The sequence below is a fragment of the Ciona robusta genome, chromosome 10 (genome assembly GCF_009617815.1).
Source record: "Ciona robusta chromosome 10, ASM961781v2".
NCBI classification, from domain to species: Eukaryota; Metazoa; Chordata; class Ascidiacea; order Phlebobranchia; family Cionidae; genus Ciona; species Ciona robusta.
This window is the reverse complement of record NC_143244.1, coordinates 5,469,129-5,494,076: the sequence shown is the minus strand read 5'-3', so window position 1 is coordinate 5,494,076 and position 24,948 is coordinate 5,469,129. Positions and strand designations below refer to the sequence as shown.

General features: G+C 35.3%; 5 protein-coding genes across 5 annotated transcripts; 4 read left to right on the top strand and 1 right to left on the bottom strand.

Annotated features, from left to right (window-relative positions):
* The first annotated feature begins 782 nt into the window (after window positions 1-782).
* Window positions 783-8,060, top strand: LOC149729914 (SHC-transforming protein 1-like). Its single transcript, XM_089886554.1, has 11 exons — window positions 783-1,122; window positions 1,676-1,746; window positions 2,241-2,439; window positions 3,213-3,318; window positions 3,959-4,118; window positions 4,404-4,563; window positions 4,888-5,001; window positions 5,698-5,758; window positions 6,018-6,128; window positions 6,440-6,672; window positions 7,014-8,060. The coding sequence occupies exons 1-11, from the start codon at window positions 979-981 to the stop codon at window positions 7,146-7,148; spliced, it is 1,494 nt and encodes a 497-aa protein (XP_089742680.1). The 5' UTR covers window positions 783-978; the 3' UTR covers window positions 7,149-8,060.
* A 355-nt stretch (window positions 8,061-8,415) lies between these two features.
* LOC149729913 (stabilizer of axonemal microtubules 1-like) lies at window positions 8,416-12,457 on the top strand. Its single transcript, XM_089886561.1, has 6 exons — window positions 8,416-8,879; window positions 9,872-10,042; window positions 10,277-10,479; window positions 10,800-10,903; window positions 10,971-11,538; window positions 11,619-12,457. Exons 1-6 carry the CDS (start codon window positions 8,863-8,865, stop codon window positions 11,912-11,914), a joined length of 1,359 nt encoding a protein of 452 aa, XP_089742687.1. The 5' UTR covers window positions 8,416-8,862; the 3' UTR covers window positions 11,915-12,457.
* Window positions 12,458-12,614: 157 nt separating this feature from the next.
* LOC149729912 (N-alpha-acetyltransferase 50-like) lies at window positions 12,615-13,678 on the top strand. Its single transcript, XM_089886584.1, has 2 exons — window positions 12,615-12,639; window positions 12,760-13,678. The coding sequence occupies exon 2, from the start codon at window positions 12,830-12,832 to the stop codon at window positions 13,319-13,321; it is 492 nt and encodes a 163-aa protein (XP_089742710.1). The 5' UTR covers window positions 12,615-12,639; window positions 12,760-12,829; the 3' UTR covers window positions 13,322-13,678.
* Window positions 13,679-13,733: 55 nt separating this feature from the next.
* On the top strand, window positions 13,734-20,234 carry LOC149729911 (uncharacterized). The gene is made up of 13 exons (XM_089886541.1): window positions 13,734-13,881; window positions 14,445-14,500; window positions 14,728-14,797; window positions 14,904-15,112; window positions 15,447-15,539; window positions 15,850-15,982; window positions 16,522-16,698; window positions 17,059-17,252; window positions 17,626-18,080; window positions 18,503-18,679; window positions 19,133-19,303; window positions 19,439-19,533; window positions 19,772-20,234. Exons 1-13 carry the CDS (start codon window positions 13,734-13,736, stop codon window positions 19,861-19,863), a joined length of 2,070 nt encoding a protein of 689 aa, XP_089742667.1. The 3' UTR covers window positions 19,864-20,234.
* LOC149729910 (transmembrane protein 179-like) lies at window positions 20,012-24,828 on the bottom strand. Its single transcript, XM_089886575.1, has 5 exons — window positions 24,522-24,828; window positions 24,256-24,452; window positions 23,869-24,000; window positions 23,514-23,607; window positions 20,012-20,824 (listed from the first exon to the last, which is right to left on the bottom strand). The coding sequence occupies exons 1-5, from the start codon at window positions 24,627-24,629 to the stop codon at window positions 20,618-20,620; spliced, it is 738 nt and encodes a 245-aa protein (XP_089742701.1). The 5' UTR covers window positions 24,630-24,828; the 3' UTR covers window positions 20,012-20,617.
* Window positions 24,829-24,948: the final 120 nt, after the last annotated feature.

The window sequence follows — 24,948 nt, the reverse complement described above, 5'->3', positions numbered from 1 at the left end:
GCTGTTAGGTTTGTTGCATGTTTGGCACATGTATGTCGCTGCACTCGTTGTACTATTTTTGTCTTTTTGTTGGTGTGTTTTTTGTTGTGCACATTTTCTAATGTGCCTTCGTTGTATTATTTTTGTCTATGGGGGTTTCTTTAACCTGCGTGGACAGTAACATCCCGCAAGGGTTTCTCACCTGAGTAGAAACCCACTACCATTGGCTGGGGGCTTGTCGTGCCGTAGTGGCTTTTCACCAACGCCAGCCAGATAAACTATGAAGGTATTTTAATCCTATTTTTATTTTACAGAAGTCATTTCATTTAAAAGCGTGATTTCCAAATGCTTTTGAGCGGGCGATACCTTAAATTTAGTATCGTATTTTTCAACATTGCATTTTTTCATTGTCTGCGAATCAAAATAAATTTAAAGCTGGTATTATTGCTGTTGTACTGTGTGTTTAGCAAACTTGCGGTCGTTTGTATAAATAATTCAATCCGCACGGTGGCAGCAGAGGTTTGTGCATATACTTCATATTCTTGTTCATACTTAGCCTGTAGGCGTCTAAAACTTTCATTTGGAAATGTCTATAAGCATGAGAGTGGTTAGAATTTTTAAATGGCTTATTTCCCCCTGCACTTTTCGTGTAATTTGAATTTTGACCATAGAATGCTGAACATTCTATGGTTTTGCCTTCTTTCCATATTTTCTAGCCCAACACCCCGCTTTGATAAGAACAGGCGCGCGCGTTCAACCGGAGAAATGAAATAGCTAAGCAGTTAGTCATGTTGTGTTGTAACTCTTAGACTTACCACACGAATGAATTTGAATAGTGTGAAAGAAGGAAATAGAACAGTTTATAGTCCTTTGTTTACAACGTATACAACTATAATATTTGCGTTCCTTTCGCCGTAAAGGGCAGCATTTTACCATCCGGAAACGACATACCGTTTACTAAACTGCCAGTTTTTACAGTACCATAATAGAACTTGACTTATGATGCGAAGAAATAAGAAACTGGTCGAGGGGGACCAAACTAATGAATGGAGAAAATCAGGAAGTTTTGTGAATAAGCCCCAAAGAGGGTGGCTGCATCCAGATAGCTCTGTAATGGGACCTGGGGTGGTCTATTCAGTACAGGTATATTACCATGTTAATGTAGTACTATAAGACTAAGCTTTTTAATGCTTGTATAGCTGACATAGGGGTTTACGTTCAATATTGAAATTCTGTTGAATATAGAAATTCTTTATCATTGAGTGTTGGTTATTAAAAATGCCCAGTTTTATTTGTAATAAATAAGAACATGCTTTAATGCTTAATCTGTGTGTTACGTGCATAACGGCCGAACCGCTAGTGGCACGGTAAACAAAGAACAGTTTCATTTTCAAGAGACTAATCTTCTTTGGGTATCAATTTTACAGTTTTAAGTTGGTAATAGCATCATAAAGTATCAGAAATTATCTTATAAACATGGTTTAACAATCTTGAGCTTAAATAAGCTAACTCAATGTTGATACACACATAAACTGATAACCATGTAAAATAAGTTAAATAACACGATTAGCAAATTAGTTACCAAATAACAACTTCATGCGCATCGCTATTTGCATAAACATTTCACTATTCAAAAAGGGTAATAGTTTGTTATTACACACGAATGTCAATAATGAAATTAAATTGCTTTTTTTAGTATCTTGGATGTGTGGAAGTGAGACAGAGTATGAGGACTTTGGACTTTGATATGAGAACATTGGCAACAAAGTGAGAAAATTTTTGCTAATTATGCATTTTCTATGTATAGCTCATATTGAAGTTTGTTTTTTTGGAACGAGTTTGATATAATAGTTAAGAAACGACAATGTAGTCTAAAGTTCTTTTAATGAGAGCAATTCGTTTGATGTTTACCACGACAGTTTTATGAATTCAATTGAGTTTTTATTAAGATATTTGCTTATTAGTTGTAAAATTATATGGCTGTTACAAAATACATTTAAATAAAAAGAGGTAGGTTTCATGTCTCCTCCAACCAAAGAAGTTACCAACTCTTGTGTAACTGTTCTCACATTTAATTTTGTTGCTGTAATGTTTTTTTTATATCAGAAAAGTAAGAATTCGGTTAGGGTTTTTGAATAATTTTTCACAAAAAATCTGTTAAGTCGTGTTCTGGGTTAGGTTTCGAAATGCTTATTTTTTAATACTTCCGTAATCTTGTGTTCAAACCCAGATTTTTAACACAATATTGTTTTTCAACTTAGAGAAGCAATTTGGCGAGTCCTTGCCTCCACCGGGGTGTCTCCTCTTCCTCCAGCAGCGAACAGGAGTGGAAGAAAGAAACCTCCGAAAGATGTGACAAGAATTTTGGGTGAAAGACCAAACCTAAAGTTTTCTCAATCCTTCATAAATCTGACAATTTCAACTGCTAGTCTTACCTTGGTGGTTTCCAACACAGGGCAGGTTAGAAAACTTTGTTTTATTAGGTTGTTGGCTATAGAACATTGGGGTCCTATACTTTTAAAACCTGAGTGACATTACAGTTTTTAGCCTATTTTAGCGCTCCAGTTTTAAATGTAAACCAGAGTAACAGAGTTTACCCTACTGTTCATTGTCTATGCAAAAAGCAGAGCTAAAGTATTGTATTCGCAATTCGCCGCATTAATTATTAAGATTCCCTATGTTTGATGACCTTAGTTTCAACTTTATTTCAACAATATCACCTCGGAATTTAAAAAATGACAAAACATGACATTTCCACTATAGAGTGACTTTTTATTGGAGCAGTCTGAAGTATTACGTTGGTTTTAGAATGACTTTTAACAACATGTGTGTGTTGCTGTGTACTATGCAGTGTATATTGAGACTTATTGACTCATGCTTGTGTTTGTACCCACACAGTCACACAGTGGCCTGTATAAAAAGTTATACAATGTGTCAATACTTCATAGTAAGGAATTGGGTTGGTTATAATGTTGTAATAAAAACACAGAACATGATTTTTTGTTTAAATTTTTCAATGGATATATTATATATAATGCACATTTTATAGTTAAAACAATACTTGACATTTGGAACAGATAGAAATTGAGATTTTTAAATTATCGTATTTAATTATATATATTAACATTAAAATATTCCTATTAATTTCCAAGAAATTTTCTTATGAATATATAAAAACCAGTAGTCAAATTTTCTATACCATCCCATAAACCTCAATTTCTATTTCCCTTTAGTTTATTGCCAACCATCAAATGCAATCAATATCATTTGCTTCTGGTGGAGACCCAGATACTATTGATTATGTTGCCTATGTAGCCAAGGATCCAATTAATAGCAGAGGTACGTGATACTGCTGTCTAGATCCAGCCGTGTATATTAGGTTTAATTAAAATAAGATAACGATTTACTGAAGAAATGGTGCCAGAGATTAATGGCTCATTGCTGAGTTATGTCACTATCTGTTTACAAAATGAGTTATGAATGAGTAAGTAGCAATCTTTGACAGTTTTGGTAAACAACTTAACCATCAACCTAGTTCTGTAATGCTATATCATAGTATAAGTTTAAATTATATATATATATAATAAGATTGTATAATGCAAATTTGTAATGTTATTTTTTTTAATGTATTGCACACAAAATAAACCCACCTTTAAGTCTTTTACAGTATAAATTTAAATCATATATATATATTGTATAATGTAAATTTGTAATGTTTTTATTAGTTGTTGCACACAAAATAAACCCACTTTTTAGCCTTTTATTGTCATTGGGCTAATTGGTAGTTATTGGTTTAAGTTTCTGTTTACATAACAAGCGCAGTAGTTACAAATGATCTAGTTTCAACTCTTAAACATTATCCCGCTTGTGTACCTCAGTACCTGATTTGAAACTTGTTATTTTTATGTACATAGGCCTGTATGACGTAAGGCTATGCAAATAAAAGCAGGTTACTAATCCTATTTTTATAAACTTACAGCCTGTCATGTGCTCAAGTGCACAGATGGTTTAGCCCAGGACGTAATAAACACAATCGGGCAAGCATTCGAACTCAGATTCAAAGAATATTTAAAGAATCCGCCGAAAGCAGTCTCCCCACCAGACCGTACCGAACCTCTATTCCACGATGGAAAATCAAGGTTTACTTTTGTTTGGGCATGAGATGTGCGCTGTTTTATACGTAGGTCTAGGTGTTACACTTTTAAAATGCTGGGGAGGCGGGGATAGTTCGATGTATATTTGTTAAACAAATATAACTTACTGTTTGTAATGTTCACTGATTAATGCAGTGCAGAAAAGTTTAGGATAGTCCTGCCTTTCTATGTTTGGCCCCATGTATTTATGCCATGTTTACTTATTAATATTTAAAAAATAGTCGATATTTTCCGGATGTATAATATAATATTTTATTTTTTATTTGTAAGATGGGGGGATGATGAACCTGAATATTACAACGAGATTCCAGGAAAATTAGCTCCTGAATCTGGTCTGAAGAGATTGGATGACGGATCAAAAATAGATGAAGGAGCAGTGGTTTACCCCAACCACCATAACTCACAAGAATATATTAATAATGGAATGCAGGTGAGCTGTTGGTTGGAAATGTATTATGGGTTTTGCTTGTGATTTTACCTTTTAAAAATCTAAACTAACAATTATTATGCATAAAAAAAAATCACAACTTCAAAAAGTCATTTAGGACAAATTTTGAGCGGGACGAGTCAAAATGCAAGTATACATTTGCCTGGCAGAAACAGTATATATATAGTGATGTTGATATGGTGTGAAAAAGCTATTTGTGTGAAAGCAGTAAGGCAGACAAAAAGTTCATCCCTTAAGATCGCATAACGAAAACAATAACCAAAATATCTCTTTAAAACCTGAAATATATCACTCAATTATTTTCAGAGCGAGTGTTCTGACCCAACCCCCACACTTTCCACTCCCACCCCACGTAGAACTCCTCGCAATTTCGAAGATCACAATTATGTGAACACCTGCGTCATGCCACATGGACAAGAGGTAGTTATTTTGTCTGTGATTCAACATTAATAAGTGCTTTGTAACAATGGACAGAATGCTAGGGTGCTAGAGAAAATGTCAGCAGCATAGGCATCAAACCAGGGATAACAGGGTGTGCGACCTGTTATGGAGTGTTGTACACTGCATAAGTCATTAAACATTATAACCAAAGAGTTAGATTTGTAGGTGTGTGCGTCTAATTTTCCCTGTATTTAAAAATGTTTGGCAACTATGGCCAGCTCTACTATATAAAGTAAAATAGTGTTGGCATTTACAACAGCTTTTATTTGTGGGCATTTTTGTAGCTTACTGTGCATATTGTCTTTTTAGTAAGCACATCAGTAATCCAATTAGGAATTAAACAATATTGATTTTTAATTACCATTGTGGGTGGAAAGGGTTTTATAAATTATGTAAAGGATTCTTACAATCTTAATTTAAAATCGGTTTCCACTAAACAAAAATTTATTTGATTTATTGGTTTTTAAAAATTTGAAATGACCACTTTATTACATCTATCTGCTTAAATGCAAAGTATCTCAAACCAGCTTTGTAGAATGCTAAAATAATAAACAAATTTGAGAAAATTTTCATTTCTTCCAACCGCTATCGATTTATTTGCTTTCTAAATAAACAAGCCAGTGCTGCCATTTACTTAAAAAACTCCTTTATTTCAACAATTGTTTTATTAAATAGGCAACACCAGCTTCTGTCCGTCCAATGGCAAGCCCACAGCCAAGTCCAGTTATGTCACATGGTAAAGTATTGATGTTTATTTTAAAGATAATTTATTCTTTTAATGATTCTAATTTCGGATAAACATTCTTCTAAAAAAATAATTCTTATGCAATGTTGTTTTTGTTTTAAAGAATTAACAACGCTCTATGGGAGTTGTCAGCATACAGTTTTATAATTTTTTAAAAGTTCTTTGTTTACTACCAAATGTGCAGAGAAAATAGCATGAAAAGGTGTCCCATCTTTCCCCACCTTACTATATTATATGTTCTACTTTACAGAACTATCATCTGGTGGAGGTGGTGCCCTTGCCATTGCAGCTGCCATAGGCGTGTCACGTGAACATACGCCAACCAATCAAAAGCGCCCATCTGTGGATGCATTTGACATGCGTGAGTCTTATTTTGTTTATTTACCCAAAAAATTCTTGTTTAATTTTCAAAGCCTTCAATTTTGTTGAAAATTTTTTTAGGGTGATTTTGTAATCATAAATGTAACCTATTTAACCCAATACTGCAGGGTAACGATTGTTTTAATGTAGGTGTTCTGTTTTTTATGCAACTTGTACCTGCTTACGAGTTACCACTTTTGTAACTTTTGGGGTTATATCTTATATCTAATGGGAGCAGTTTTAACCTTTTACCTCCTTGCTATAGACAGCCACTGTAACTGCTGTGCCAAACTATTTTCTAACTTTTTCCAGGACCTTTTGCAAACACCCTCAACCCACCAGCCACGCCCACTTCTGCCACCAACGCCCTCCAATCAAAACCCTGGTTCCATGGTCATGTGACACGCAAGGAAGCTGAGCAACTCCTCTCCCACGATGGAGATTTCCTCGTCCGTGAATCAACGACAACTAAAGGACAGTTTGTACTGAGCGGAGTACAAGACGGACAGTATAAACACCTTTTACTTGTTGACCCCAATGGAGTGGTAAGAACTTGTTTGTATGCATGACAGTTATTATCTGCAAATGTAACCTGTTACACCGCAGTTACAATGTTTCCTTAAATGAAACCAATTCTTAGATGTTTTGATTAGTTGCGAGAAAATTGGTGTATAGTTCTTATTAATTTTACAAATATATAGTTCTTATTAGTATTAGCTCTTTGTTAAATGTTTTAATTATTTTAGTGGTTTATAAGTATAAAAGAACATCTTTTTTGCGTATAATTATTCTTTTTTCTAAAATTAGCTTAAAATAAATGGCACCTAAATACAATGTATCTTTGGTGTTTAAAACGCATATCATGTTTTGTCTTTCTTGTCACCAGGTTCGTACCAAAGACCGTCAGTTTGACAGTGTAAGTCACCTCATCTCGTTCCATAGAGACAATACGTTGCCCATAGTTTCCTCTGGTTCAGTCTTGTTGCTAAGGCAACCTGTCACCCGGCAAATCGAAAGATAAAATGCTTGCGTAAATTTTATTTTATTCTCATTCCTCTTTTTCTGTTTATTATTATTATTATGCTGGTCGACTATTTTCAAACCTGAAAATACCTAAGTATTGTGTGGTACTACGCTGTACATATTGTACTCAAAATTGGCATTTTTTCTTGAAAATGATTTTCATTTCATTTTTTGCGAATGAAATATTCTGCTGCTCTTCCAACCATGTTCCAGTGCTCTTAGCTTCATTTTCAAACTTCTTTATTCAAATTTTAGACAAATTGCTAGCCCAATGTAGATTATGTTTTCAACCCGTTTTTTTGCATCTATTTTAATGCTTCCAATTTCTGCTTTAACTGTACAATTATGCATTCAATGTACATGGTTAACATTTGCAATGAACACTGGAGTTTTAAGTTTTTATTAACTGTCTAGCAATCGTTTTTCTGATAACCCAAATATTGCTATGTTTTAGAAATTTTTGCAAGTTATCATGTTTGCATAATCTTTTTTTGTAAATTAACTTGAACTAACACTCTATAACACTATATCTGAATACTTTGCAATCATTATTTATACCTTTTTTGTGAAGGTATAATGCAAATAGATCACCAGTTTTGATGTCAATCTGATATGAGTACACAAATTCGGAGTTCCTTTTTTGCTTTCCTAATAAACTAGAGAGAAATTATCTCTATTTAACGAAATACCCAATTTTAATTTACCCTTCAAAGAAAAATATTGGATGTGTCTTGTAATTATACATTACTGAATTCTATTAATAATGAAGTGCACATGCTTATAGTTTAGGGATCAGTAATGTAAAAATATTCATATGACTTGGATTACTAAACTGTTGTGGTTTTTCTTGGTTTGTTGTATTATGTGCAGTGCGTTAAACTCTTTGTAAATACACGTACACGACCGAGCAGCTTGAACGTTCATATGTATAGTACAAGAAAATGTATTTTGGTAGGTATAGTCCATTATTTTTTAAAGTTTAGTCTTTTTTCAGTTTTATTTTATATACCTTTTTCAGGTGTGGATATTTGTTTAACTGTGGAGATGTCCTAAAGTTGTCAAAATATCGCGAGCGGCTATTTAAACGCCCCTTTAAACAGTGTAGGTTCGATTTCGGGCTCGAGACTCCAGTGAACAATTCTACGCGTGTTCCCCTTTCTCTTTAAACACCCTTTTCTTTGTGGCTGAATAATAGAAGTTATAAAGAGAGGCTGCCCGAACGTGCGGCTACGTCAGAAATAAAGAAACGGTTTGTTTATCGACGGCGCGCGCGGAGAGAACGCATGGCAACCAAATAGCTTCATAGTTACAGCGTACGCGCGGCTGGATAGCATATGGCTGTATTTAGTTGGATTTTACACAACTTTTTGTCGAGATTGTGTCGTCATGCAGTGTAATAAACCCTGTCAGTAGTTCTAATTGTTGTGAATAGCTAGTTTGTACAGTTCTAGCAGTTTATGAAGAATATTACAGGAAATTTGAAAGGTGTTTACGGTTTTGACCAATACGGATTCGTGTTTTGGCCATGTACAATCACTTTTGGTGTATTTGATGTCTCAGACGCGCAGTTTTACAATATCGTTGGATTAATCATTGCCTTATGGATCAGCAGATTTCGTTATTTTAGTTATACGGTTCTTTTACTTGAAATAATAAACTTCTTCGCATCTAAGAAACACTTGTTCAACAACAGTAACTAACATACTGTACTGATGAAGTCTCAAAAATGGTAAGCAGTTAACCAAACTGTGGTTTTGTACAATTTTAGGAATAGAATCATTACATTAGGCTTCCTTTAAAAAGGCTATTACTGGCCAAATATTAGAATTGTATACATGTTCAAATGTTTATAATTTAATCCTAAACTGCTGTACAAATTAATAACCATGGTACCTATACATTAAAATATCAAATTTGCCATAAACAACGATTTCTCATACATTTTTAGTGGCAATTTATTTTGCCCAAACTCGCGTGATGCCAAACGCCCTTGTATAACCTTCAGATATTAGTATAACAGCTTATACAAGCGTCCCATTTGTGTAGCGAGCACAATTTCCTTTCAGTACCATTCAATACTCCCCTCATTTAATGTAGCAAATGTAAACAGTTTTTAAAGTCTTCACAAAAGCGCCAGACTAATAACACAGCTCTTTTCCCAAGCTCCAACAACAACATACCGTGTTCTGGTTTTCTCTTTCACGCGATTTCAATTAAACGATAAGAATGCATTTATCCTGCTTGCGTAGACTATTTATAGTTCGGTTTTGATAACATGTACCGTGTTTTATGGTGTGTAGTGTATAGTAATTTATTTTAATACACGACACGCCAAGAACGGCCGATAAACCAAGTCTTTGAATAAACTTATACATTTTGGTAGTCCTTCTCTTTGTTCTATTTCTGGCAGAACTAATTGAATAGTTCATAAATTGCTGCGAAATTTTAAGTGGGGACTGAGTGGCCGCCTATGAAGAATTCATCATAAAGTTATATTTAACGTATTGTTGTAACGTCCAAGTTGTTGCTGGTTAATGGGCCATTTCGTGAATCGTAGACGCATTTCATTCGTTTTCAGTCACATATACGGTTTTAGTATGAATATTTTAGCATAACAGATTGCGCGACCTAATTATCGTATTGGTTTAAATGCCGTAGTTACATCAATTATTCACTTTTCTGCTTTTGAGTGGCCATAAGAGACCATTCATATTGTCTCAGGTGGCACAGACCTCGGCCGGCAGGTTTTCTCAACTTTGGCCACCAAGCGGGCAGCGGTACAGAATATGTTGACGAATATGTTCGACATAGAGTCCCTCCTACAGAATCGTTTAAACCAGCTGAAGAAATGCGAAAATCGGACGCAAAGGTGTCAGACGAGACAACTTTTAGGTAAAGTGTCTTATCTGAATACTGCTTGCCTTACTCGTTAATTTCCAAGAAATCTCTAACCCCCCCCCCCCAAAAAAAAAAACGAAATAAAATTTAATTTCGTTGTTTTTCTAGAAATTTAAATAAAAAAAAAACAATGAAATTAAAAATAAAATTTAACATGGGAAAAAAGGACGATAGGCCACACGCATTTCTGTTCTTTATCCTGCGTTTGACAGTGTACATATTTTTCAGACTTGATTACATTCCACACCAACTTTCAAAGCATGAGCCACACCCAAAAGAAGTGTACAACCCACCAGGCACGCCTATGGAGGGTGTAAGCATGTACAGACAAGACTACCCGGGTCATAACACAGGTCCTGCTCAGCTAGCGAAACGGTCGGAGGCAAGAAGTGTGCCTCTGGTAAAATTCGAAGCTCATCCTACTTATGCTAGTAAGTAGATTAAAGCACCAAACATGCAATACTTGTGAATGAATGTAATTATTTACCCTTTATTGCGAAAGTTGTATAACACGGGTGTTCTGTTTAATACCCCTCATACCTGCTTACAAGTTGAGAGATTTTTACTTTATGATATGTATGTATGGCTGACAATTTTGTGTTGTTTTCGGGCCAAGGCCAGGACATTCCACCTTATCAATTTACCACTGAAGAATTGTTTTGAAATTTAGCTAAGCGCGCTTATACGAATTGTACCGAATACTTCATGTTGTATAAACCAACTGATGTTATTGTTTGTTTACAAAACACAGGCGACTTTAAACGTTGGACAATACCTCCGCGTGTGAAGTTGGGTCCCGACAACGATTACAAAAAGCCGGTTGTAAAAATGGAGAATACTTCCACTTTTCAACAGGTATGACATTCGTATTTAAAATTTTAGTGCAAATCAAGTTATAATGCTCCCAATGTTTTATTACCAGGACTACATTCACCGCTTCGCGCCACCACGAGAATCAGCGAGGCCGCCAGATAAAGCATTCCAGTCCGACGTCCCGCTGGAAAGCCATACAGTTCACCGGGTGAGCTTCATACCGCATCAGATACAACCAAGGTTGCAGCGGGAAAAAGAGAAGTACTGCGCGCCTACCGTTCCCATGAACTCCGAGACCACGTTCAAGCAAGATTTTACCGGACCAAGAGCCCTCCCGGCAGAGAGCATGAGGCCATCGCAAGCACCTTTCGTTTCAACAGATCCATTGGCGTCTTCGTCTGAATTCAGAGACAGTTTTGTCGCCTGGCCCGTCGTGCGTCCCTATCGTAAAGAGCCTTTGAAGTATCAGGGCCCACAAGGCGATATGGAGCTTCTCTCCACACAAAGATTGGATTTCAGGTCTCTGAATGGCCGTCCCGCATCTGCAAAGCGCCCGGCCGTAAGAAGAGGTAAAGTCATGCCCTTCGAAGGAGTCACAAACTACAGCAGTGACTTTAAGAAGTGGAACGTCCCAAGAACGCTTGGTAAACCTCGTCCAGAGGCCATCCAGCAAACTGGTAAGTTCTTTGATTTCATAGAATATAATAAACGCTATCATTGCCTACAGAAAATCCACTTAAAGTCTTTGTATACTCAGGGAGATTTGAAGGGCTATCCACCGCCCGTCAGCACTTCATCACACACAGCGGTGCTCTACCTGCCAGATCATGCAAACCAGACAACCGAGCTTTCCTCAGTGATTCTGCCCTCGAAGATAAAACGATTTACAAAGTGAGTTACGTCCCGAAATCCATGCGCGAAGTCGAGCGCTACCCAACACCGGATTGGCTGAAACAACAAGAAGATATTTGGAGGAAGACTGGCATGATGACACAAAAGACCAGAGGGATGACCCCCGAAGCTACCGCTGCGTATATTCGAGCTGCAGCATAATAATACTTCTTTTCCACTTTTTCTCAAAAAGAATTTTTGAGATATTTACAATCTTTATTTACGCTATAGGTTTAGACGTGCGCAGGATTGTTTATAGTTAGGCAAGTTTGTTTTCGAAAATCGCTCATCCCATTCTGGGTCGTCAAGCAAAATGCAGTACAGCCTCAAATGAGTGGCGTTTCACAACACTGTTACTGACCAACGTTATAATGTGATGGGCTTAATAATCGTCGCTTGGGTTGACCTGCATTGCTTACCAATCGGGTAATTTGGCTGCTTGTTTGGGTAATCTTAGAAGGCTCCTATTGTTTATGTACTCTGCCCGTTTTGTATAAAAAAATATGTTCATGGGCCGACTGCTGTGGCAACTGCCGTGTTGTTAGCCTTTTAATGCTGACAACGCTATGTAGATTTTTTATTACGCAAATCACCGATGAATATGCGGTGATTTACTTTTTGTAGCGATATATATCTATATAGGTTTTTAAAATTATTTGTTACAATTTAATTCTGTATAATAACTCAATAAATTCATGCTGGAAACATCGCGTAATTTGTCAGGCAAGTTTAGAAATAAACTGCTCACATATATATTTGAGATTTGCTGTTAAACTTTTCAGTTTATTCACTCACCCCCAACAAAAAACTTTTAAGGTGATTTCTATGCGTTAAGGTTTAGCGCGCATGTAAATTTGTTTTACTGAAAAGTTTTGCGGGAAATTCAGGTAATGCAGAAGTAAAATTAATCGCTTTACACTTATTATTATTACTTCCGTTTTATTTCTGATAAAAATACTATAATGTAAACTACGTGTTTCAAAAGTTACGATGTTATTGTTCTCTAGAGCTAGGAAGAACGACGTTTATCGGTTTTATGATATTTTCGATTCTATATATAATACAAAATCTGCAACTATGGGCCAAATAAAAGGCGTACGTATTGAACTGGGCGGAATAACACAGCACAATATCAAGCAGCTGAAACGTCTCAACCAGTATATATTTCCTGTTTCATACAATGACAAATTCTACAAAGATGTCCTTGAAGTTGGAGAGTTAGCGAAATTGGCATATTTTAATGATGTGGTGGTTGGAGCTGTATGTTGTCGTGTGGATGTCCATGATGGAGTCCGGCACCTCTACATCATGACTCTCGGATGTCTGGCGATGTACCGGAGGCACGGGATCGGTTCAGTGCTCCTGGAGCATGTTTTTAAGATCGCAAAATCTCAAGGCAGCTTTCACAGCATCTTCCTGCATGTGCAGATTAACAATGACTCTGCTATTAACTTTTACAAGCACTTCGGTTTTGAAATTGTTGAAACCAAAGAGCATTATTATAAAAGAATCGAACCTTCTGATGCATACGTTCTTGAGAAAAGATTAATTCCTGAAAAAAGTGCATGATGTTTCGGAAAAATAAATATGCGTCATATTTATTTGCATGCAAGTGTTGATGGTTAATAATGTTGAAACATGAACTTAAAACAATATATATAAAAGTTCAAGACATCAAAACAACTTTGTTCTAATCTGTGCTTAAATACTATTTTCGATTGTATTAAAATGCTCATTTTATATCGTACACCATTAGCACTAAATCTACACCTGATTTTATCATTAATAATCCCAATTAGTTGAAAAAATGTGGTATTTTATTATTGCCAGTGCTAAAAGCAACTAAACAGCACTTTTTCTCTAAATTTGGGCCTGGTCTTCCTTTAATGTATGTCGTAAAATTTTGCAATGAAATGTTGCAGAGAATGAATAGTTAAATATTCACATTACATGTTATTTGCGCTGTGGGTGAAGTTTAACGATGCCTCCAAAAAAAGGAAAAGGGAAACCGCCTGCACATAAACTATGTGCTCCACTGGATCCAGGATTCATATTGAAAGATCTAAAGAAAAAAGAATGGAAGATAGGAAAGTCAATTGGATCTGGTGGATTTGGCCTCATTTATTTGGGTAATGGAATATTTGTTATTTTGTTTTATTGCCAATCGAGAAGTGTTTATTAAACTGATATATATTCTGCACATTTTTTAATGTTGTTTTTTTTAAGCTTTTGAATTTTTTTAAATGGTTGAATTTTATTGTTAAATGGAGATATCTTTGCAAATTGAGATATTATTAAATTATTATATGGTTGAGTAGGGGAAGATGGGACACCTACTTTTTCTATTTTACTATTCCTATTTGGTCGTAAACCAAAAAATTCCAAAAGTTATAAAACTTCATTCTTATGGCTCCTATAGACCAATGTTAATTGTTTAAAACACGATCAGGATATTTGGATATTATGTGCTAAAGGTATCCCATCTTTTCCCACCCTACTATATCTTTTGCACATTCTTCAAAGTTAGATTGCCCGGGCACTCTGGCTTAGTAGTCTGATTGTCATTAAACTTAAAACCGAATATATATTTAAACATGCATGATTTTTTAATTTAAAAAAAAGGTAAAGTTCAAAAGTTTTTTTTTTAATTTTATATTAACAAGGTGTTTTATTTTATTTTTCATTTCTTCAGCTGATGATGCTTCCAAACCATCAGTAAAAGATGATGCAAAGTATGTTATTAAAGTGGTAAGTTGTTCTTTTACCAACCTTATAAGCTGAATAATGTTAAAATAGCCATAGTTTTAACCAACGCACTTTTTTATTTTAAATTCAGAGTGTAATAACAATTCGGTTTGAGAATACCTTCTATTTCTTTGCTTAATTAATTTAATATGACTTTCATTTTGAACTAGTTATAGGGATAAATAAGAAGTTCTGTTTTGTAAAATATTGTGTTTTTCTTTGTTGCACAGGAACCAATGGCAAATGGTCCACTTTTCTGTGAACTTGCATTTTACCAGAGAGCTGCAAAATCTGAGGACAGTAAGTGTATCATAAACAGTTTATTCAATTAATTTTAGTAGTGCATATTCTATACATATAATATATATAAATATATATATTTGATTTGTATGTTTTATGGTTGCAGTCGAAAAGTGGAGGAAGAGTATGAAACTACAATTTGTGGGGATTCCTCCCTATATTGCCCATGGTTTACATAATAATACAAATGGCAACAGGGAGGATGGGATGAGGTTTCTCGTGATGCCAAGATGTGGAACAGATCTTCATAATTTATGGATCAAATCTGGAAAAAAGTTTACTAGAGCCACAGTCTCAAAAATTGCCATTTTAATTGTAAGAAAATAGTAAATGATAGGATATAAAAAAGATATAGGTCTAGGGCCTAGGCTATTTCATTTATATATAGTAGGGTATATAGTAAGATGGACACTTTTAGCACATAATATCCAAATAACCTACTTGTGTTTTAATCAATTAACAATGGTCTATGGAAGTCGTTAGGATACAGTTTTATAATTCTTTGAATTTTTTCTGTTTACTACCAAATGGGACGAGAAAATTGAATAAAAAGGTGTCCCATGTTCCCCCACCTAACTCTATATTGGTTAATTTTATCTTTTTTGTTACTTGTTTATATGCATTTTCTGTTACATTGCTCATGTTTCAGATTGATGCACTGGAATACATGCATTCCATGGAATATGTACATGCTGATATTAAAGGTGCAAATATACTACAGTGTTACAAGGACCCCAAGCATGTATGTATGAGTATGATACCCATAGGTGTACAATTTTGCACATCTGCTAATGTTGCTATTTGACCTTAACTTGGTTTTGTTACTTAATCGAAAAATACTGGGTTTGTTGCTTACAATGATACCAAAACTAATAGAGTGATGCGTTTTTGGGCAAGACACTTAGCGGAAATTGCTCCAACCCAGTGGTCACTAGACTCACTACTGACTAAATGGGTTGTAGTACTCTGGGTATCAAGGTAATGGGCCAACTCTAGTCTAATTAGTGCGGTATTTCACCCACGTAAAATAAAAGTTCTCACTCCGATTATAGGTATACCTTGTTGATTTTGGCTTAGCAGCGCGTTACAAGTCCGACGGTGTACATAAGGAGTACAAACCAGACCCAAGGAAAGCTCACAATGGAACGATCGAATATACAAGTGTGGATGCTCATAAGGGAACAGGTGGGTGTTTTGAAACAACTGCGTATAATTTTATTTTTTACATATATATATATATATTCAATTTATTTATTTGTATGGGCATCTATAGAAGTAATAAGCTGCGTATTTTAGAAAAGTTTCGAGACAGCTCCGCATAGTCACCTTTCTTTAAAAAAACCAGGAGTTTTTAGGCCAATTGGTGCATTAATATGATTATACTAGGCCTTAAGTGTAATTAACTTTATTAATTACACTTTTGAAATATACTGTATAGACTACAGGTTAAAATTAAATAGGCCTACCTTCACATAAAAATTAATAACCTTTACAAAAACATTAAATACCCTTACATAAAAATTAAATACCTTCACATAAAATTTAATAACTTCACAAAGACATTAAATACCTTTACATAAAATTTAAATGCCTTTACCTAAAAATTGAATACCTTCACGTAAAAAATGTGTCCCATAACATTGATAACATCACATACATCAATGACTACAATTACAGTTGTTACATAGAAGAATCATTTTTCTCATAAAATTAATTCTAAACAGCCCCGTCACGCCGTGCTGACTTCGAGATCCTCGGTTTTGTCCTCGTACATTGGCTGAGTGGTAAACTTCCATGGGAGACCAAACTCAGCGACCCGTTAAAAGTAATGGAGATGAAAGTATCAGCGATGGCAGATGTCAAGAAGTTTGTCAAAACTTGTTGTTCTACAGATACACCAGGTTTGCTCGTACTTATTTTATGTAAATTTACAAATGCCAACTTTTATTCACTAGTTATAATGTTACTTTACTTTCTTTAATGTCAGTTTATCAATTCTCTAATCAAATAACCAGTTTTTAATTTAAGTTATCAGTTTTTATGTTAGTTTAATATTATTTTTTTTAATTTATTAAGGTGGCTGTACACAGTATCCGGAATTCGTCCGTTTTGTCTGGATTTCGCTGCCGCATGCGGAACTTGGTAATGGGTTTGCATACGACTTCGAATGCGAATTCACATGCCAGATACTGTGTACAGCCACCTTTGGTTTTGGATTATTTTACCAGTTTTTATGTTCTGTTAGCTTTGTTTTCACACAGATGAAGTAACCAAGTATCTAAGTTGTGTTGCTGAGTTGGAGTATTCGGAAACACCAGACTACAATAAATTACGAAACTTTTTCAAATCCTACTTAAAATTTGCGTGTGTCTCTGTTTCGTCCCCCATTGAATTTGGTGTGGAAGAAACTGCAAGGAGAACTTCGCCAAGAAAAAAACAACCTGTCAAAGCAAAGGTTAGTGGTATACTGGTACTAAAAAATATTTCAATGTTATATAAACTGCTGCTGTCATTCACGATATGAATTACTTTTAGTTTAGGCAATTTTGTATTAATCCTTTTACCAATACCAATACCAATGTTTTGACGTTCTATTTAGTTGTATTTGCATTATATAGCCTATAGAATAAGTTTTGACATTTTAACTTCTGACATCACCAAGTATGGTTTTAGTTTTATAACGGAAAATAAATGGAATTGTGTGTCATATGTTTGGACTAAAATGTTTATTTTAAAAGACCTAAAGCTGAACAAAAATCTGTGTTTTATGCACCTATAAAACAAGTTAAGAAATTTTAATCATTTTTTCACAGTAAACTTGTTTTCAGTCTCGAAATTCTCGTCCTCTTTCAAGCAAAACAAACACTCCTTCCTCTTCTACTCCGCACACCATAGAGGAATCCCAGTCCTCTGAGGATGAACAGCCTCCAAAAAAAGGAAGAATATCTGCGAGAAAAAAGAAAATAATTGTTCAAAGTGAAAGTAGCAGCGCTTCGTCTGAAGAAAGTGACGACTACCAGCCGTCAGTAAAACGTCACAAGGTTTTAAACAAAAGAGGTGTTGGCGTAGCTGCACAAGCGAAAAAGAAACGCAACGTTAGATTGTCAGAAACTTCAGGGTCGGACATTATTGAAAGCTGTGACTCTGACTTTGATTCTCCAGTGAAACCTGTAAAGCTTGAAACTAAAGCTAAATCTTCTGCAAAAAGTGGAAGTAAAGCTAAAAAAAGCAGCAAAACCCAACCCCCACACATGGTTATGGAACCAGTGAACAAAGTAAAAAGGTAGGTTCAAGATGTTATGATTAAAAGTGTTGATATGTATCATAAAATTCTTGTTGCTACTTAGAATGCACTATAAACCTGTAGCATAACATTGGGCATATTTAATGTAAGTTGTTATCTCTCTTTTACAAAATACAGTATCCTCTTGCATGACTAGAGTCCGTTCAATTTTTTATTCATCACTTATTTATTTTACTTATAAGCTGGCTGTGTGGCGAGAAAGCTAAGTGGGGTAATGAGCCAAATGTGGCTTAAATCTATTTTCCCTAACAATTTTGCCAAAAGATCTCGCCCATATAGAATTCTATTCTGTATAGGTGAGGTTCCTAAATTTTAAAAGAACATGAGACTTAAGCCATTACCCCAAACCCATATAGAATATCACTTGGCACGATAATTTAGCAATACAAAATTATTCGCAGTAAAGAGTTGTCTCGAACAAGATCTTCAACGAACTCCCCATCAGATGAAGAGGAAGGAACATCCATCATTGTGGACTCTTCCCCAACAGAAGAGACAAACAAAATTATTCCTGGTTTAAACCAGAATAATCGACCTCCAATGGGAAGTTCCAAGAATTTGTCGAAATCAAATCCAAAGTAATTAAATAATATATAATTTTAATACATATAGTAGGTGTATATAGTAGGGTGGGGGAAGAAGGGGCAGCTCTTTATTCTACTTTCTCTTCCCATTTAGTAGTATACAAAGGACGTTTAAAGAATTATAAAACTACATCCTCATGACTCCCATACCCCGTTGTGAGTTGTTTGAAACACGATCAGGATTATTGCGATGAAAGTGTCCCATCTTCCCCCACCCTACTATAACTATGATGCAAATGTTTGTATCTAAAACAAAACAGTATGGTTTGATATTTTAACTTGTATTATATATATAGTTTATCTAGTTTCCAATTGTGACTGTTTATTTGTGAACATATCTAAAATAACAACGGAAAAAAGTCATATGGCTTGGCACACCAAAGTTGGCGCATTACCTTATATATTTATTGTAAGTAAATTCTAACTTTCCATGATTTGTTTTTGCAGGAAATCTGATTTTGCACAAGTAAAAACTCTTGCTGATATTCCCGCACCTTCAACCAAGGATGCCACAGCATCTTCTGATCCTTCAAATGATGAAAATAAAGCAAATTCTATCATTCCAGGGTTGGAGACAGAACTTTCACCTTTAAAACAGAGCCTAAGACAAACAACAAAGTAAAAACGACTTGTTTTTTTTTATTTACCATGCTAATTTTTGTAATTTCACCTAATGATTTAGTGAGTATTTAATGGTAGACATTTTAAAGCAACTAAAGTTACAGTTTTTGAAATATAGAAATATGTTTATAGGTTGAAATCACGTTATTCCATGGCCCCATTACACACTGAACCTGTTCTGACTAAAGATGATGCATTGACCGGCACAAGGGTTGGAAAACATCCGGGTAAGTGTCTACGATTGTTAATTTACTTTTGCCCCTGCCTTTCCAAGTTTAAAAACTGTTTATTTCTGGCATTGCAAATTTAAATGCTAGGTCTTTTGCACTGGGTGTTAAAGTAATGGGCCAAACTCTGCCTGAAATCCCCTGTTTCATAACATACAATAACAATACTTCACTGTAAGAATTTATGTGTATTAGAAAAAAAGTCGAAATCAAAATATATGGTTTCCTTTTTTTTCAGTGTTTAAGCGAAAACGTAAGGGTAATGTTCCCAAATCGGATTCCAGTACTCAGACAACTCCTTCTCTGAAGAAAATTAAGTCAAGGAAATAGATATCTTATAAACTTCTTTTTGTTGTTTTTGTAACTTCTTTTTTTGAACAATCATAAAAGGAAAAATTTACCTGTTGTATATTAGTTGTGATATCTTTCGATAAGGTTTTAAATATTGCAATCTCTTTAACCTGGACCACTACGGATGTATAAGGATCATAATTTATTAAAGTTTTGATCAAAATTCCTGCAGGCATGCATTTAATGATTATTAACATGAGGCCAAGATTACATTGAAGATACAACACTGTACATGTATGCGAATATACAACACTGTACATGTATGCGAATATATCTGTTATTGCAAATTTGAAAAGTTAAATTGCTACTTTGTGTTCAACACCTAATACAATATTAATCTCGACATGAAAGGTGAAACATATACATTGAGATAAAGGTACATTTAATCATGGATATAAAATCAACACAACAAGAATTGCACTTTTGGGATCATACTGGTAAAATCTTCTACAAATATTACATCTTAAGGATTCACTTCGGATATTATTCAGAAAAAGCAACATGGTATAAACAAGGAAATCATAAAATCTGGATATTGGTAAGTCGTTGATTTTAAGCAGTGGTTAAAAAAATTCCCATAAAAATATGTGTTTAAAAAAAATTAATAATGTGGTAACATTACAATATTGCATCATTACCATAAAATTACTGCCTATAAATCTGTTTCAAAAACTTAACCATAATTCCCATTAATTACTTCTCAAATAAGTGTCAGTAACATCAAAATATTGCTTTAACTGCCTGTATAATTAGGGTTGATGACAGATGTTCCTGTAGGCAACTCATTGGCAATGACACCAGCTTTTTCGGAGGTGTTTACACCAGCAGCAGGATCACTCATGGCAGTTCCTGATGATCTTAGCTTCATGTTACGTCGGTAATGCAGAAAGGCAAGAACGGAAAGGAGAACCCACTCAAAAACGCAGAACCAGGAAGCAGACTGAAAATAATAGGAATCGCTAATCAGTTAATTTTCCCCCAAGCAAAAATGTGTTAGGTAATTATAAAGTACTATTTAATAAACACATAAATTTTGTTTATCTTTACGAATACAGAAATTAGTCGGGTCAATATATGGTTTGACCCCAAAAAATTCCTACAAAAGGTTTTTCAACGTTTTTTTGTAGTATTTATCATCAAGAATAACATATTAAAAATCTAGGAAAATCCGAGTACCAGAAAGTTGTAATTTTCAAGATGGCCGCCAAAACAGTAAAATGACAATAATTCAGTTAATATTTATGCTAGGTTTTAGGTGGTAAGGAATTTATTAAAACAATTCAAAATAAAATTAACTCACTTAAAATGAAATTAAGGTTTAATGGAAAGAAATAGTAGGGTGGGGGAAGATGGGACACCTTGACATATATGATATCCAAATATCCTGATCGTGTTTTACATAACTAACCGCGGTCTATGGGAGTCAGATACGGTTTCATAATTCGTTGACTGCTCTTGGTTTACTACCCAAATTGGAATAGAAAATAGAATGAAAAGGTGTCCCATCTTCCCCCACCCTACTATATTAAACAAAAAGATTAGTGAAACACTGACATTATAAGAACCACACACAACTTATTAAGTTATTAACATTCAGTTGCTTTATTAGTCCTGGTCACCATCTTCATCCAGCAATGCCTGATTGTTCGTATTGTCTCAGGCATCAAGTTGGCACTGTCCACATGCTGAGGTACAGGGCAGATTATTCTGCCTACAGCTACACCTAGCAGTGTTACAGCCAGTTGTGCAGTTGCAGTGAATAATCTTCAACAGAGAATCTGGGGCCGCATTCATGTCCGATTCTATTGGCACAAACTGACTGCTTTGCAGTTTCCAACCCCACCCGCAAGTTTGCATGTCGCTCTCCTTTCCTAGCCAGACCATTATTTGGTAGTAAACCCTTAGACAGTGAAATTTTGTTGACGACTCAGTAGGTGGTAGGCGTTCTGGTGTCACAAATGATTGGGAAGAGACTACTTTTCTTCTTAATACTTTGTAGCGTAATGACGAGAGGGAATCCGTCGGCGTGCCTTCAAAAATCACAGCCATTGCTTGACAACCTTTGTTCACAATGGAGGCTGCTGTCTGCTTTGGAAGAAGGAAGTAATTGGCACATTCTTTCAAAGTAGCATCACCCTTTACCAGCTTGTGAAAGACAGATTTCTTACCCACACCAAAGATTCTGGATGTTGTGTCACATCCAGTGTAGGCATGCAGAAAGAGTAGCTGGGAACATAATTCTTCACCCATCACCATTTTAAGTTGGTTTATGTGATACACTTTGTCAGCATTTGCCTTGTCGGAACAGAAATACAGATTTTTTTCTTGTTGCGCATAATGAAGAAGTAGGACCAACAGATCTGTGTCTTCTCCAATCAATGTTGTCGAGTGTGACACTGCACTAAGAACAGCAGCCTTCACAATCGGAACATCAGCATCCCCTGGGGCATTGATCACATGGCAGCCTTTACCCCGAAGTGTTTCACTGATCATGTCGATAATTTTTTGTTTGTTTATGTCCTTTGAGAGAAACTCATCCTTCTTTCCATCAAACACTGTCTCTTCTGTAAAGCTGATAATTGCATGTAGATTCTTCCCACGCCTCTGGTGTGTGTTGTCCTTGATTGTCGGTTCTTCTAGGTATCCGTCAAAAACAACTGTTGCCATTTGATAATGCCGAGTCGTGAATGCAGCATAGGAGTGTGCAATGGAACCGTAGGACGTAGGTTTCTCCCCTCTTCCATGGTAGCCGGTGTAATAGCGAACCTCCATGTATGACGTAGTTTTGAGTTTTTGGTGGAGTATCTTCTATGGATTTACGAATTTCACGGACTGCCTTGGTTGCATAGTAGTCTGCAATAGCATTCGCAAGTTGAGGCTTATCAGGCTTCCGGAGCACTTTCCTTGCTTCAAAAAGTGCTGGAGGGAACGGGCTAAGTTCATACTTCAATATATCTTGGAGAGATAGGACCCCTAGTTGTGAAACAACTAGGAAACGTTGGAAAAGCAAACCTGGGTCAAATGTTCTATCAGGTGCCACCTTCACTAATGATGTGTTTCTAAACGTCTTGGCTTTATCCTTCCGCTTAAAAGATATCGAGAAAACAGATTGCCCAATCATTTTGTCCATAATTTTCCTTCCGACTCTTTCAAAGTCATGTACGTTAACGTCATCCTCGGCCACAACACCATTCACAACCATTCAGTAAAATTAACGGTCAAAGCCAAAATAGGTATTTTTTATTGTTTTTATACCTTAAATAGTATAGTACTCAATATAAATAGTGTAAATAATATGGAAAGTGTACCAGCGAGTCGAAGTAAGCGATCGCTGAATTTCTGCGATCCAAAGCGTCTTTCTGAAAGAGCCCAGACTCCGTTAAAACCTATATAAACGATCCAACACCTGAACATTTTTTAACACAATCTATTTTACCTAAAAAAGTGTTTTTTTTCCTAGATTTTTAATATGTTATTCTTGATCATAAATACTACAAAAAAACGTTAAAAAACCTTTTGTAGGAATTTTTTTGGGGTTCGAGCCATATTTTTCATATATTGACCCGACTAAATGAAGATCAGATTAATTAAAACGTAGAAACTTATGTTTACAAAGAAATTGGTCAAACCTGGGCAGTTTTTAAGTAAGTATCGTAGTGAGATCCTGTCAGCTTCCCAAGACCACCATGTAACCAGGTTTTGCTTTGACCAACACTACAGCTTCTGTAAAAAAGAATAATATTCCAGTTATAGCAAGGATTAACACAGTTAATGGCAATGAAACAGAGTGGTCACTTACAGATTGTTTAAATTTTTAGCCAAATTAAAAAAATAATCACCCACAAAGTTACACATACGGAAACTTATCTGCAAGCAAAAGATGTATGAAACAAAACACTGTTAATATAACTATTGCCCTGCCACTCCAGGATAAATAAGTTGTATTCATTCACATAATCAGCCTTAAACAACAAAGAAGTTTACTTAATATCTTTGCTCTTTGTAACTGAACCACAAAGCTGGGAGAATCCGACACTGAGTATGCATGAGCTGATAAACTTAAGCACGAAGAGAAGAACATTTACCATCATTGCAGGAAGAACCCACATCTGTGATCTAAATGTATGCGTATGTATAGATAGTATGATACAATATTGTCCATCCTGATTTTTAACTAGACCTGCCTTTCATGCATTTAAAATAATTGGCACCTATGAGGATACATATTATATATCAAAATATGGTAACATTGTGGCTTTATGTCAATTTGAAAAAAAAATGTTTAAGTTTGTTTAATTCAAAAATGAAATGGGTTGTTCATTAAAACATGTACACTCAAAATATAAAAAATATTTTAATATCAATACTTACGCATTCTCAATGTTTTTGCACAAAGCATAGAGCGTGTAGCCACCATACAGCAATGGAAACAATACTGTAAATATTGTTAAATAAGTGCAGAATTGGCATGTACTTTTTGCTCCAAAATGCAGAACCACAAAGGAGTTGTTTGGAGCTGGAACATATTGAACAGAGGCTGAAAATATGCAGCTTCCCTTAAAATCGTCCTGATAAAAGAACCAGTCAATATATAGGCGCATCGAAGTTATTGCTTTTATGCAAATTGAAAAACAAACCTGCACAAGTCCAACTGGAACAGAAGATACAATCTCGGTTATTGCAGTAGCCAAATATATAATTATTGCAGGCCCAAGAATAAGGTCAACTTTTGGACAGCAACCCATCAGTGTAGAATGCGACAGTAACGCAAATATTATAAGTACAAACGTCCAAACTATAGTTTCGTTCGCCCTGTTTACTTACTTGCATTGGTTTACTACCGCTTGCGCATTCATGCACTATATAATTCCGAGAATCGGGGAGTGTTGGAAATTATATGACGCAGGTTTAAGCCTTAAAAGGATAAGGAGATAAACGACTGTTCTTGTCTGAATACTAACTGATGTTCTTCATTTAAGAACCTTACAAAGATTCTGCAAACAATTTGCAAACTGCTTTTACAAAAATATCTTTCGCCTTTTGGCGATTGAAAAAGAAAGAAAA

Coding starts and splice junctions, on each gene's coding strand:
- LOC149729914 (XM_089886554.1), top strand. CDS start 979: ATGATGCGAAGAAATAAGAAACTGGTCGAGGGGGACCAAACTAATGAA. Junction 1,747..2,240: donor ATGAGAACATTGGCAACAAA/GTGAGAAAATTT, acceptor TTTTCAACTTAG/AGAAGCAATTTGGCGAGTCC. Junction 4,564..4,887: donor ATATTAATAATGGAATGCAG/GTGAGCTGTTGG, acceptor AATTATTTTCAG/AGCGAGTGTTCTGACCCAAC.
- LOC149729911 (XM_089886541.1), top strand. CDS start 13,734: ATGCCTCCAAAAAAAGGAAAAGGGAAACCGCCTGCACATAAACTATGT. Junction 13,882..14,444: donor ATTTGGCCTCATTTATTTGG/GTAATGGAATAT, acceptor TCATTTCTTCAG/CTGATGATGCTTCCAAACCA. Junction 16,699..17,058: donor TTGTTCTACAGATACACCAG/GTTTGCTCGTAC, acceptor GTTTTCACACAG/ATGAAGTAACCAAGTATCTA.
- LOC149729910 (XM_089886575.1), bottom strand. CDS start 24,629: ATGGGTTGCTGTCCAAAAGTTGACCTTATTCTTGGGCCTGCAATAATT. Junction 24,453..24,521: donor TTCCAGTTGGACTTGTGCAG/GTTTGTTTTTCA, acceptor TTCTTTTATCAG/GACGATTTTAAGGGAAGCTG. Junction 24,001..24,255: donor TGCAAAAACATTGAGAATGC/GTAAGTATTGAT, acceptor GCATACATTTAG/ATCACAGATGTGGGTTCTTC.
- LOC149729913 (XM_089886561.1), top strand. Junction 10,904..10,970: donor ATACTTCCACTTTTCAACAG/GTATGACATTCG, acceptor TTTTATTACCAG/GACTACATTCACCGCTTCGC. Junction 11,539..11,618: donor AGAGGCCATCCAGCAAACTG/GTAAGTTCTTTG, acceptor TTGTATACTCAG/GGAGATTTGAAGGGCTATCC.
- LOC149729912 (XM_089886584.1), top strand. CDS start 12,830: ATGGGCCAAATAAAAGGCGTACGTATTGAACTGGGCGGAATAACACAG.